The 12588-nt window shown below is 42.9% G+C and overlaps 1 protein-coding gene across 1 annotated transcript in view; it reads right to left on the reverse strand.

The window, feature by feature from the left end:
- The window catches only part of LOC117441638 (A-kinase anchor protein 13-like), a 96054-nt gene that overhangs the window by 40945 nt on the left and 42521 nt on the right, over positions 1 to 12588 (reverse strand). The window contains 3 exon segments of the mRNA XM_034077700.2: positions 5152 to 5263; positions 5624 to 5666; positions 11842 to 11944. Of these exon segments, the coding sequence (XP_033933591.1) occupies positions 5152 to 5263; positions 5624 to 5666; positions 11842 to 11944 (258 nt within the window).

A 12588-nucleotide genomic window follows, 5' to 3' on the forward strand; every position in this document is an offset into this window, starting at 1 on the left:
TGGCTCTGACGGTCAGAAAGAGATGTCACGTGTCAACATCGAACAAGGGGGGCCAGAGATATGGAAAATCCACCCAAATGGCCCCAGAAGAGTTTTTTTTTTGGCTAAATCTGTCTAAAAAGGTCAATTATCACTTGTTTTGCATCAATCTTGATACAGGGTACTTATTATATGTTGTACTTTGGATTCCTAATGCTTTTAGTCTACTAAACCATCATTCAAGGTTAGTTTTCACTATAAGTACAACATATGTTTTGGACGGACACTATAATTTACAGTTTTTTACCATGTTCAATCTGAATTTTCTTTAAAATAAAAAACATCTATATTGATTCTGACTTTTCTACATCCAACTCACAGGTTTATCATTACTTTGAGAGAAAAGATTATTAATGTACCCCTTTTCGAAGGGAAGATATGGTCATTTGTTCTGGGAATGTCATTTTCGAGCCTGAAACCTGAAAAACAGGCTTGGGGCCTGACAGGACGGACTGTAATAAAATATGATATCTATATCATGTAGTTTCCTATATTTTGTAGTTTCCTCAGCTACTCTTCCTCAACCGTCCTTATGATGAAACCTCAGGGAGGGTTCAGCTCCTCCTCAGGAAGCATGACTCCAGACGGAGACTCGCTGTCTGGGAATCAAATCTGTGACCTTTCCATAACAGCTGAGAACGAGGTCATCCTCAGCTGTTGGTCATCTCTGAGTGCAGAGCTGAATCATAATCGCCGTGAAGCCCAGCCGGGAGAACAGAGCTGCTTTTCTCCTGCATGGCATCCCAGAGCCTCCACCCAGACCCAGAGGAAACGGGGAAGTGGAGTTTCCAGCTTTCTTAATGGCCGCCGCGGGCCTCTTGGTTAGAGGAGACCGCAGAGTTCTGACACACTGCAGCTCGTTCAGATACGGCATGGTTTAAAGAGGCCCTATTCTACTTCTTCCGGGTGTTCTCTTTCCTGTAGTGTGTTTTATAGGCTTTAGTGCATGTTAATGGTCTGCAAAGGATACAATCCCACTCCATTGGACTCCTTTGTTTATTTCCTTAACATATTGACATCATTATGCACTTCTATTGGCTTCGACATATTTTACATGATAGGCTAAGGGGCGGGACATCTTTCAGCTGTTGACCAATCACAACAGAGCCAGCCAGCTAACCAATCTTTAAAGTAGAGACACTACATACTGATATACACCTGAACATCAGCAGGAGAGGACTCTTTAAAGTAGAGACACTACATACTGATATACACCTGAACATCAGCAGGAGAGGACTCTTTAAAGTAGAGACACTACATACTGATATACACCTGAACATGAGCAGGAGAGGACTCTTTAAAGTAGAGACACTACATACTGATATACACCTGAACATCAGCGGGAGAGGACTCTTTAAAGTAGAGACACTACATACTGATATACACCTGAACAGCAGCGGGAGAGGACTCTTTAAAGTAGAGACACTACATACTGATATACACCTGAACATCAGCAGGAGAGGACTCTTTAAAGTAGAGACACTACATACTGATATACACCTGAACATCAGCAGGAGAGGACTCTTTAAAGTAGAGACACTACATACTGATATACACCTGAACATCAGCGGGAGAGGACTCTTTAAAGTAGAGACACTACATACTGATATACACCTGAACAGCAGCGGGAGAGGACTCTTTAAAGTAGAGACACTACATACTGATATACACCTGAACATCAGCAGGAGAGGACTCTTTAAAGTAGAGACACTACATACTGATATACACCTGAACATCAGCAGGAGAGGACTCTTTAAAGTAGAGACACTACATACTGATATACACCTGAACATCAGCAGGAGAGGACTCTTTAAAGTAGAGACACTACATACTGATATACACCTGAACATCAGCAGGAGAGGACTCTTTAAAGTAGAGACACTACATACTGATATACACCTGAACATCAGCAGGAGGGGACTCTTTAAAGTAGAGACACTACATACTGATATACACCTGAACATCAGCAGGAGAGGACTCTTTAAAGTAGAGACACTACATACTGATATACACCTGAACATCAGCAGGAGAGGACTCTTTAAAGTAGAGACACTACATACTGATATACACCTGAACATCAGCAGGAGAGGACTCTTTAAAGTAGAGACACTACATACTGATATACACCTGAACATCAGCAGGAGAGGACTCTTTAAAGTAGAGACACTACATACTGATATACACCTGAACATCAGCAGGAGAGGACTCTTTAAAGTAGACACACTACATACTGATATACACCTGAACATCAGCAGGAGAGGACTCTTTAAAGTAGAGATGCTACATACTGATATACACCTGAACATCAGCAGGAGAGGACTCTTTAAAGTAGAGACACTACATACTGATATACACCTGAACATCAGCAGGAGAGGACTCTTTAAAGTAGAGACACTACATACTGATATACACCTGAACATCAGCAGGAGAGGACTCTTTAAAGTAGAGCATTTGAAGACTTGAATAAGAATTATTATTTAGAACAGGAAAACACTTTATTAATCCAACACTACAAATATTATAATGTCATGCATTTAATAATATATGACACATGAAGTTTCTTTAAGTACTTTTTATTTTCATTTGACTTTTGTCTACTATTTCTGATCACACCTTTGTACTTTTACACAATCTGTCTTTTAAAAGCTGTCTTTGAAACGCGTATTGTGACTTTTACTGAAGTAAAGGACGTGAATACTTCCTCATTCTCACTTCCTGCAACAGCTGCTTAACCAAAGCTGGTCTAACACTTCCAAAAACTAGAAACCACAGTATCTTATTTCAATAATCGCTTTTCTTTTAAATATGATGCTTCACAAATATAGCAAGGACGACCGATTATTTTTAAGTTAATACATTTTTTAGGATTTTTATATCATGGCTAAAAGCATTCAGAACAGGAGTAACCACCAGCGACATTTAAACAACTGAATTAAGCAAACATACTTGAAAAAGGAACCTTGCCACTGCCGTCTTCATTTTTTAGCTCGTTTAGATTTTGGCCACAAGCATTCAGAAGTAACCTCTTACGACAGATTCAAACAGAAAGAGTGAAGGACACTTTAACCGGCGACGACTTCACTGGAAGACAAGACGTCGGCTCGTACGGCTGCAACGAGCTATGAACTATATTAGCCTACCTCCAGCCAACATCTCCACCTCAGTGAGAAGCCATGGCTCCCTGCGAACCTCCTGTACAACATCCCTCTCCGTCTGTGTGAGTGTGAGTGTGTGTGTCTGTGTGTGTGTGTGTGTGTCTGCTTCCAGCTGTGAGGCTCCATCAGGAGAAAGGCGATGAGGAAGTGAGCCTGTTTCTGCAATGACCCTCTGCTGCAGATGCTGTCTCAAAACTGCACACACTACACCCTCTTACAGAACACTGACTGTGGAGAAACTGAAGCACAACTCGACGTAGCTTTGTCATCTTTAACATGTTTCCACAAGCAGTGTCTACGGAGGAGTTCCAGACCTTTGACATGCAAAGCAATGGGTGAAGAAATATCAAGAAAGGTGCAAAGAAATAAAAAAACGTCCTAACATGTGTGGAAAACGTCAGATATGTGAATGAATGATAAAACATGTACTGTTAACTTCCCCAAATGTATGTTAGTTCGGTTTTTTTTTTCACCATCCAAAGCAATAGGAATAACATGCATTCAGTTTGGAAAAGGGCGTGTGAACAAGGAGGCTGGATTACGAGCAAACACTGCAAAAATCGAGAGAGAATGTTTTTCATATCTTTGATTTAAAAAAGTCCATTTCAATCTGAAAGTGGTGTGTGACAGGTCTGCGGTCGCTGAGGTGGCTTCGTTGGTTGTCCCTGAATATGTGTAATGTATACAGTATGTTATAGATGCAATCCAATACCCAGGTGTCAATTTGAACATCAACGTTTTTAAATTGTGTCATCTGCAAACCCACGATCCATACGACTGACCCGTGGCTCTGCTCTGTCTCTTTAAAAGCAGACTGAGGTTAGAGAAGAGATTATACAAACCACAGCTCCAGCTTCCTGTTTCACTTCCTGTTCGTGTCTCTCTGCAACGCCTGCACTATCGCACAGTTTCAGCGTATACCTGGACCCACTTTAACAGGACTTTTTATGAGGGTCATTTTAAAATCTAAATTGACGGTTTAATTAACATAATATATGTTGGTGCCTAATCCTAATGGGCTCTCAAAAGACACACTGAAAGCAGTTGCAGTGGTGAAACATGTGTTGTTGTTTGCGAAAGTAAGTCTTATGTCATTGCTCTGGCTTTAATGAAATGGTGCCGACGCTACGCAGAAATAAACCTGCCTAAAAAGGTCATTTCCTCTGAGGTCTGTCATCGTCAGAAGATCCACATACATTGATGTCATTTTACTAAAAGAACATATCATATGTCCTTGTAGACGGGACAGTGAAACAGAAAGCAATACACACACACACACACACACACACACACACACACACACACACACACAAAGAAGTGTGTGCTTCTCCTTTTTGTACTTGCAACACAAATGGCTTGATGTCAAACAGCATTATGTCACCACTGAGTGTTTCATAGCGGTGTTGAGTTTTGTGTTCAAATCATGTCCTATCATTATGTAATAACTCTGAGTACTAAATGTAATTAAATATGTGGGAAATGTCTGATATATAATTGAAACATTTCCTAAAAATAAGTCATCACAAAATGCCATCACATGTCTGAAGAGCAAATGGAAAAAGTCTGAAAATAAATATTAGAAACAATACATGAAAAAATTCCCTATAAATATGTGAATAAACCTCTGAAATATAATTAAAAATGTCTGAAACATGGGAGACTTCTTTGGGGAAATATGTAATAAAATGTCTGAATAATATGTGCAAAATGTCAAAAGTATAATAATATAAATAAACGATGGAAAATATGTAAAATGTCTGAAATATAGGTCCAATAATAGATCGAAAATATGTATGGTCAACATATATGTAAAACATGCAGAATAAATGATCAATGCATTTTGAAAGTGTGTGAGTTTCTCTTTGAAGGAGGCTTGTTTAAGGGCAACACACTTCACATGGGACTCAGCGCAGTCTGCAGGGGACAGTAGATGGTTGAAGGATAATGAAACTCGTACCCTGGTTTTCTTGTACATCTTGTTCTTGAGGTAGCTGAACGTCCGGCTGACTTTCGTCGTACTCTTTCCATCCGCGTCGCTGCGCAGAGGGCCGGGCTCCTCCTCTGATATACTGCAACACACACACACACACACACACACACACACACACACACACACACACACACACACACACACACACACACACACACACACACACACACACACACACACACACACACACACACACACACACACACACACACACACACACACACACACACACACACACACACACACACACACACACACTTAATATATATCCTCGTACAGCTGCATTCATACCTGTTCACACATTCCTGAAGCAGCTCTTTACAGCACTATAAAGGTCCTGTAGAGAAAGTGCATTTATAGGACTATAAAAGGTGCAGCTGCCGTGTGTGTGTGTGTGTGTGTGTGTGTGTGTGTGTGTGTGTGTGTGTGTTGGACCGACCTGTATGCTAGTGACCCAGAGGCGCTGGAAAACGACCTCATACCTGGAGAGAAATGAGAGAGGAAGTCAGCGGCAAAGATTCATTAAAAAACCAAACAAATAAAAAAAACTGGAGACGTTTTTTATTTACTGTGTTTCTGGAAGTTCTCCCTCTGAGTGCACTCGCAGCTTGAGGTTGACCGCACTTACCACCAGGGTGTTCTCTATTCACCTGAACTTTGAGTGAGTTAGACGTATAGGTGAGACGTTAAAAAATACCTTGAATACCAGATTAAAATGTAATTAATGCTAGGGCAAAAAGTGCAATGCAAATATATGATGTCAATATACATATTCACTTAATCCTACTATCAAAGAGCTCTAAGGACGTGCAGCTGCTCATCTGGAAGAATAATAATAATAATAAATTTTATTTTTAGGCGCCTTTCATGACACCCAAGGACACCGTACAATTAAAAAAATAAATAAATAAATAACTAAATTAAAAATAAATAAAATAAAAGCTACAAAACAGAACATGATAAAAAAAAAAAAAAAACCCAAGCAGGAAATCATGGAGGAGACGGTCAAGTGGACACAAATGGGACATGGGAGAAGGTCTCCAACATTTGTTAAAATGTCCAAAAATGTGGTAATAAAATGGAAAGTTGCATAGAAAGTGTCGTAAATAATTTAATATTTAATATAATAATTGAACATTTAATAAAATCTCTAAAAATGACTGGGGAAATGTCTGGAAATAATAAAAAAACATCCTAAAATGATGTGAAAGAATAAAAAAAGTGATGTAAAAATAGGAATACACAAAAAAATATACAAAAAAAATGTATAAAAGTATAATATGTGAGTTTTTGGCTGATGAATGCGTAATGCACACCCTCCTGTCCTTCAACAGCTACCTGTAGCGTCCAGGTGTTAGCATTAGCTCCTCTCACTGTGTGGCTGTGTGTGTGGCTGTGTGTGTGTGTGTGTGTGTGTGTGTGTGTGTGTGTGTGTGGCTGTGTGTGTGGCTGTGTGTGTAGCATGTGTGTGGCTGTGTGTGTGTGTGTGTGTGTGGCTGTGTGTGTGGCTGTGTGTGGCTGTGTGTTGTGTGTGTGTGTGTGTGTGTGTGTGTGTGTGTGGTGGCTGTGTGTGTGTGTGTGTGTGTGTTGTGTGTGTGATGTGTGTGTGTGTGTGTGTGTGTGTGTGTGTTTGTGTGTGTATGGCTGTGTGTGGCTGTGTGTGTGTGGCTGTGTGTGGCTGTGTGTGGCTGTGTGTGTGTGTGTGTGTGTGTGTGTGTGTGTGTGTCTGTGTGTATGGCTGTGTGTGGCTGTGTGTGGCTGTGTGTGTGTGGCTGTGTGTGGCTGTGTGTGGCTGTGTGTGTATGTGTGTATGGCTGTGTGTGAGCCAATAACAGAGCGGCTCTGACGGACCCTCACCGCGGCCAGGAGCCGGAGCTCAGAGTGTTCAAAGCGTTTCCTCTGATCCGGTGCCGGGACCCTAACGGCTGCTGGAGACCGGCTCCCACACATATCTGACAGCAACACATCGTGAACTCTCAAAACACACTTTTCCTTTTCATGCAGTGTTTTAAGGTCAGATTTCCTGCCAAACTGTTGCTATCGGTTACTTAACCTCTGACCTCGTAGTGTTTCTCTCTGATTTCACATCGAGGCCAACGCTGCAGGCTTTGCCCAGAAATCACCACACGTTCTTTTGAATCCGTTAAACGTAGCTATACACCTTCCCTCTCTCCTCTGAGCTGCTCTGCATCAGAGAGGCACATCTTAACCAGGATGATGACGGAAACGTGGGGTCTGTGTTTCTACTGGGGCAACGAGAAAGAACTGGCCATATTTGAAGTCAATTTTGTTTGTTTGTTTGTGCATGTGAAAAGTGCAGAAATTGGCCAAAAGTTGTAAAAGAAATAAAAAATGTCCGTCTTCCTGTTGAGTTTACGGCACGACTCCAAGAGGCTTTCTTGTGCATCTCACCGTGCTACATATAGCTACCACATTTCAAATGTATAGGTCAGGGGTGTCAAACTCAATTTCACCACGGGCCACATCAGCATTATGGTTGTAACTTTAAGACTATATAAAAATACATACATAAATATGTTATATATATAAATGTTATTGCCTCTGCATTGGATTATTATCGGACAGGGTAATAACTTCATAATTAACTACGTCTGAAAGCAGAAGTCTAGGGCAAATAATTGCAAGTCTCTTCAGTGCGCATGTCCCAAAATGATTAAAAAAAGTGAAATCTTGAAATAAAAGTCTAATTCTGAGAAAAAAGTCAAATGAGAGATGCATTGTGGGACATGTAGTTTGTGTGCTTCTGTAAATCAGCCTGTAACCGTTCTTTGCAAGCTCTTGTGGGGCCGCATAAAATGAAGTCGCGGGCCGGATTTGGCCCCCGGGCCTTGAGTTTGACACCCCTGGTGTAGGTAGAACCTGAACGAGGGGCTGCCTTTTGGCCACTTTGAAGGGGGCGAGTTTTTAGCGAGAGTCCGAGAACGCGACCATGAACATAGAACATGTAAAAGTGTAAAGTTTAAAAGGTAAGGCCTTCAAACGTGTGAAGTACTTCCAGGAGAACTTAATAATGAAAACCAAAGCGATCATAATCGGTCCTCCGTTCTTCTCTGGCCCTAACAATAATATAAATATCTCACATGTGTTTCTTGTTCTGCTTCTTGAGAAAAGATATGGTTACCGGGCTGACATGATACTACATCGTTTCATACATAAAACAATTATAACTCCACAAATCAGAGAAAGAAGGAAAAACAGGAAATTAAAACAAAACACAAACTGATAAACAATCATAGGATACAGTCAACAGATAACTGCACAAATCATTCTCATGAGAACACGGACGGTCATATCTAACCAGAAGCTCACTCTCATACCTCCTTCACACCAACGCAACTCCGGTTCAAGCTCCGTGCTAGAGCTTTTCAGGTTCAGAACCGGTTCTTCGGTTTAGCTCTGGCTCTTTTCACACCGCACAGAGTCCGACTGGTAATGCGTCGTTGCGTCATCGTTTGCGTCATGACGTAACCGTTTGCGTGCCTGCTTCATAAAGCCAAACCGCGGAGAAGGGTCTAGCTGCGGCCGCGGCCAGCACACGGCGGTACACGACACGCCCACCTGACACGACACTACGGTGGCTGAGAAGGGTCTAGCTGCGGCCGCGGACAGTGGAGGTTGAACCAAGCCCCCAGGAGTGCGCCCTGGAGTCTTGTGGCCAAACGGCGGTACTACACTTCCTCTGTGGTCTCTAACTCGTTGGATATTTTTTTTAAACTAAATAAACTACCCAGTATGAACGTTCCCGGGTAGCAGTTCTCTTCCCTCCCTTCAATCTAACCCTTCCCTTCCCTTCCCCCCACCCTAACCACTCCCTACCTTTTTACCTAATCCTAATCTTCCTTCCTCCCTCCTAAACCCCAAAACATCTCCTATTGTAAGAAATTAAAATCAATGTCTATACTACAAGGGCTGTATGATGTAAATCTCGTCAATTCGCTTTTAACGGTTGGTGCCTCTCAGCCACCGTAGTGTCGTGTCAGGTGGGCGTGTCGTGTACCGCCGTGTACTGGCCGCGGCCGCAGCTAGACCAGATTGAAACCGCGCGGATGAAATCAGTTGCTCTTATGGCTCTATCTGCAGCCAATTGACTCGTGTCAATAAAGTTTTTTTTAAAAACACAACTGCTTCCGAGGTCGGTCTTATTTCTTAAGGTGGACTGAACCATGAGTGTGGAGTAACGTTGTATCTTTCATTTAAATGAACTGTAACCCTCACCCAGGTATGAAACAGCTGTTCTCAAATGAACACGTGAAGTAAAGTTTAATATTTATAGTTTTATAGATTTATATTGAGTTATAATGAGAGGTGATCAACGTGAATGCTCAGGTTCCACCTTAACACGCAGACACGTTGCTTCACCACGAGCAGAAACCTTTATATATACAGTCTCTGGCAGAAACTCTGAAACTCTTGTTAAGTTTCTCCATCGTTGTGTACAAGCTGGATAAAACGCGGGCTTGTTGTTGTTGTTCAGGAGTTGATCTGTCTCTGCCCCCGCCTCGATGTATGCGGTGCTTTTGCTCTGGCCGGACAATTTGTTGGTGCTTGAAACGAACCGGATTCCGGAGCTCAGAGGTAGTGTAGACTAAAATAATTAGTTTTCTTTGACTAAAATAAGACTAAAATGCTCAGACTTTTAGTCGACTAAATCTTGACTAAATAAAAACAGGATGAAGGTGACTAAATATGACTACAACTAAAAAGGAAATTTAACACAGGACTAAGACTAAATTAAAAAATAGCTGACGAAATTAACACTACTCAGGCTGCGGCCCCACGAGGACGAAAACGGCTAAACGCATAGGATTAACGCAAACGCAATCGCAAACGGCTTCCGTCCACATGCAATAATTATCCGGATAGTGTCTGTCCACACGAGACCGCTCCGTTTAGCTCCAACCGCTGGAGAAGCTGCAGTACATATGCAGGAGCCTGTAGGTGGCGCTGTAACTTCCTCCACAAAAGCAGCGAAGAAGCATGGTTGTCATGGTTGCCCTTCTGTTTATTCTCCGCGGTGGGGGCCGAGGGAACCGGGCAGAGTTTTTCGCCAGTCAGCGTGTATTAAAGTTTAAATCTTCCGGACAAAATGATAAAAGTGCCGGTCAAAGGTCTTCTATGTTATTTATTGAGCTTTAAAACAAATGAAAAACGACTCTATATAATATAATGATAAAATACACGGAGCCTCTCTTTTTCCTCCCTCTCTTCGGACAGCGCCAGTGTCTGTCTCATGCAGCAGCTGATCCAGTAATGAGTGACCCGGCCGACAGTATAAATAAACATATTTATAACTAGTTTAGGGAGTTTGAGAGGTAATTAAAATAGCTAAGGGTGATGATCTGACTTGAAGTGTGTGTTTTGCTGCAGCGGGAGGAGCTGCAGGTGAGCAGAGCTGCGTGTCTCCGTCCTGTCAGACTTCACTCGCGAGAGAAAGATAAATAATCTGAATTCAGGGTGCAGTTTACTTTGACGCGGGGGTGAGCAGCAGAGGTGGGGAGAGGCGGGGCTATTGCCTCATCATTATTGCTGTAGATGTTGCACAAACAACTGTAGCATGGTCAATAGCGTCCGGAGCACGATAGCAACTCTGCGATCCGCCATTGTTGTTGTTGTTGGTGGCGAAACACTTCAGCACTGGCGCGGGGTAAGCGGAGGTGAGCAGAAGAGGTGGGGAGAGGCGGGGCTATTGCGCAATCACTATCAGTGATCTGAAAATGTCCGTATAGGGCGCACACACGGAGCCGTTGGACCCCCCAGAGAGTGGCGTATGCATTTCTATCCACCTTGGGACCCGTTGTTGTTTCCTCAGTCGCTTAGTGCCATATTCGGTCGTCCTCGTGCGGCCGAACGGTCTATATGACACTAAACAGTAACGCAAATGACCGAATTCGTCCTCGTGGGGCCGCAGCTTCAGAGGCTGCTCCGCTGCGGTGTGACGAGGAAAACCCGGTGCTTTTCAAGCTCCAGCTCCGAACCGGCCCTGAAACACCGCTGGTGTGAATGAGGTATCATTGTCTTAGGTTTTATATCTTAAACCCAATGGTCCCATCTTTGTCAAAGACATGAACTTGCTTCCTAATGTTTTGGGTCCTCCACTCGGTCCAGATAGGAAACTACTGACGCTCTAACACCACAGCTATTCTCTAGTGCTGCTACGTCTACAGGCCATCACTTACTCAGGTTGTCCTCATCATCACTAGATGAAGATTCCCCATAAAGGAACTGAGACTTAGATTTGATGAGGGGAGGGAAGTTGAAAGAGAAAGAAATTCTCCTCTTACGCCTCAGGTGTCCCACAGCTGGGGGGGGGCAGGAAGGAAGGAAGACAGAAAGACAGCAGGACACTTATTAAATACAATTAAGAAATGTTATATACACAGTGGGGAGAAGGAGGGAGACATGTCCAGGTACAGAGACACTGTAAGGCCTAGGAAACATGAACCTAGCCTACAAGGTGGTGGAGAAATCAGATTTAGTTTGTTACAGGTGTTATTCTTAGACCTACGAATATAAAGGTATAACCTCGCCAACGCTAACAACATTTATAAGATATATTGATATACATTTTGATATCTTCAGATTGGAAGGCAGGTTACAGAGACATGATGACAGGGGGTAACCATGACGTTCACTCACCATCCAGGTCTCTCTGGCTGATGGCCAGCATGGACACAGACTTGGTGAGCGGGAGGGCCATCGGGGGACAGCTGTTCCTCAGGGGCCGATAGCGCCTCGATTTCTGCACCCAAACACACTTCAGTCAAAGTCAGCGCATTCAGAAGAGGAACCAGAACACTGTGTTCATGGAGCGCTTCTCATCCAATAGGAGCCCCGACTGAACTCAACCGCTGACTTCAGGCGTGTTTGTTCATGAAGACGGCACGATAATGAATGAGAAGCGCATTTAGAAAGCTGTGTCTTTACGTCGAGCAGCCGCTCAAACAGGAAACAGGAAACTCAATGAATGCTTTTTGACGAGGAGCCGCCGGAGGAAAGCATGTTTATTAATTCTTACTAATCTGCTGAAGTTCCCCTCCATGTTACGAGTGTTGTTGTTTGTGTACGAGCTTTACGAACACGGCATATATAATAAAATACAAAATAGTGCAAGATGTCTATTTACATGTCAATAAAATATGATATACGTGTGTTCGTGTGTGTGAATCTCTGTCTGTCTGTCTGTCTGTGTGTGTGTGTGTGCGCGGGCGTGTGTGTGTGTGTGTGTGGTGTGTGTGTGTGTGTGTGTGTGTGTGTGTGTGTGTGTGTGTGCACGGGCGTGTGTCCTAGCATTACTATCCTTGTGGGGACCTAAATCTGTTTACAGTCATGTGTGGGGGCTTGCCTTCCTTATGGGGACATAAGGGTGTGTGTGTGTGTGTGTGT

This window comes from Pseudochaenichthys georgianus, chromosome 3 (assembly GCF_902827115.2).
Source record: "Pseudochaenichthys georgianus chromosome 3, fPseGeo1.2, whole genome shotgun sequence".
In the NCBI taxonomy this organism is placed as follows: domain Eukaryota; kingdom Metazoa; phylum Chordata; class Actinopteri; order Perciformes; family Channichthyidae; genus Pseudochaenichthys; species Pseudochaenichthys georgianus.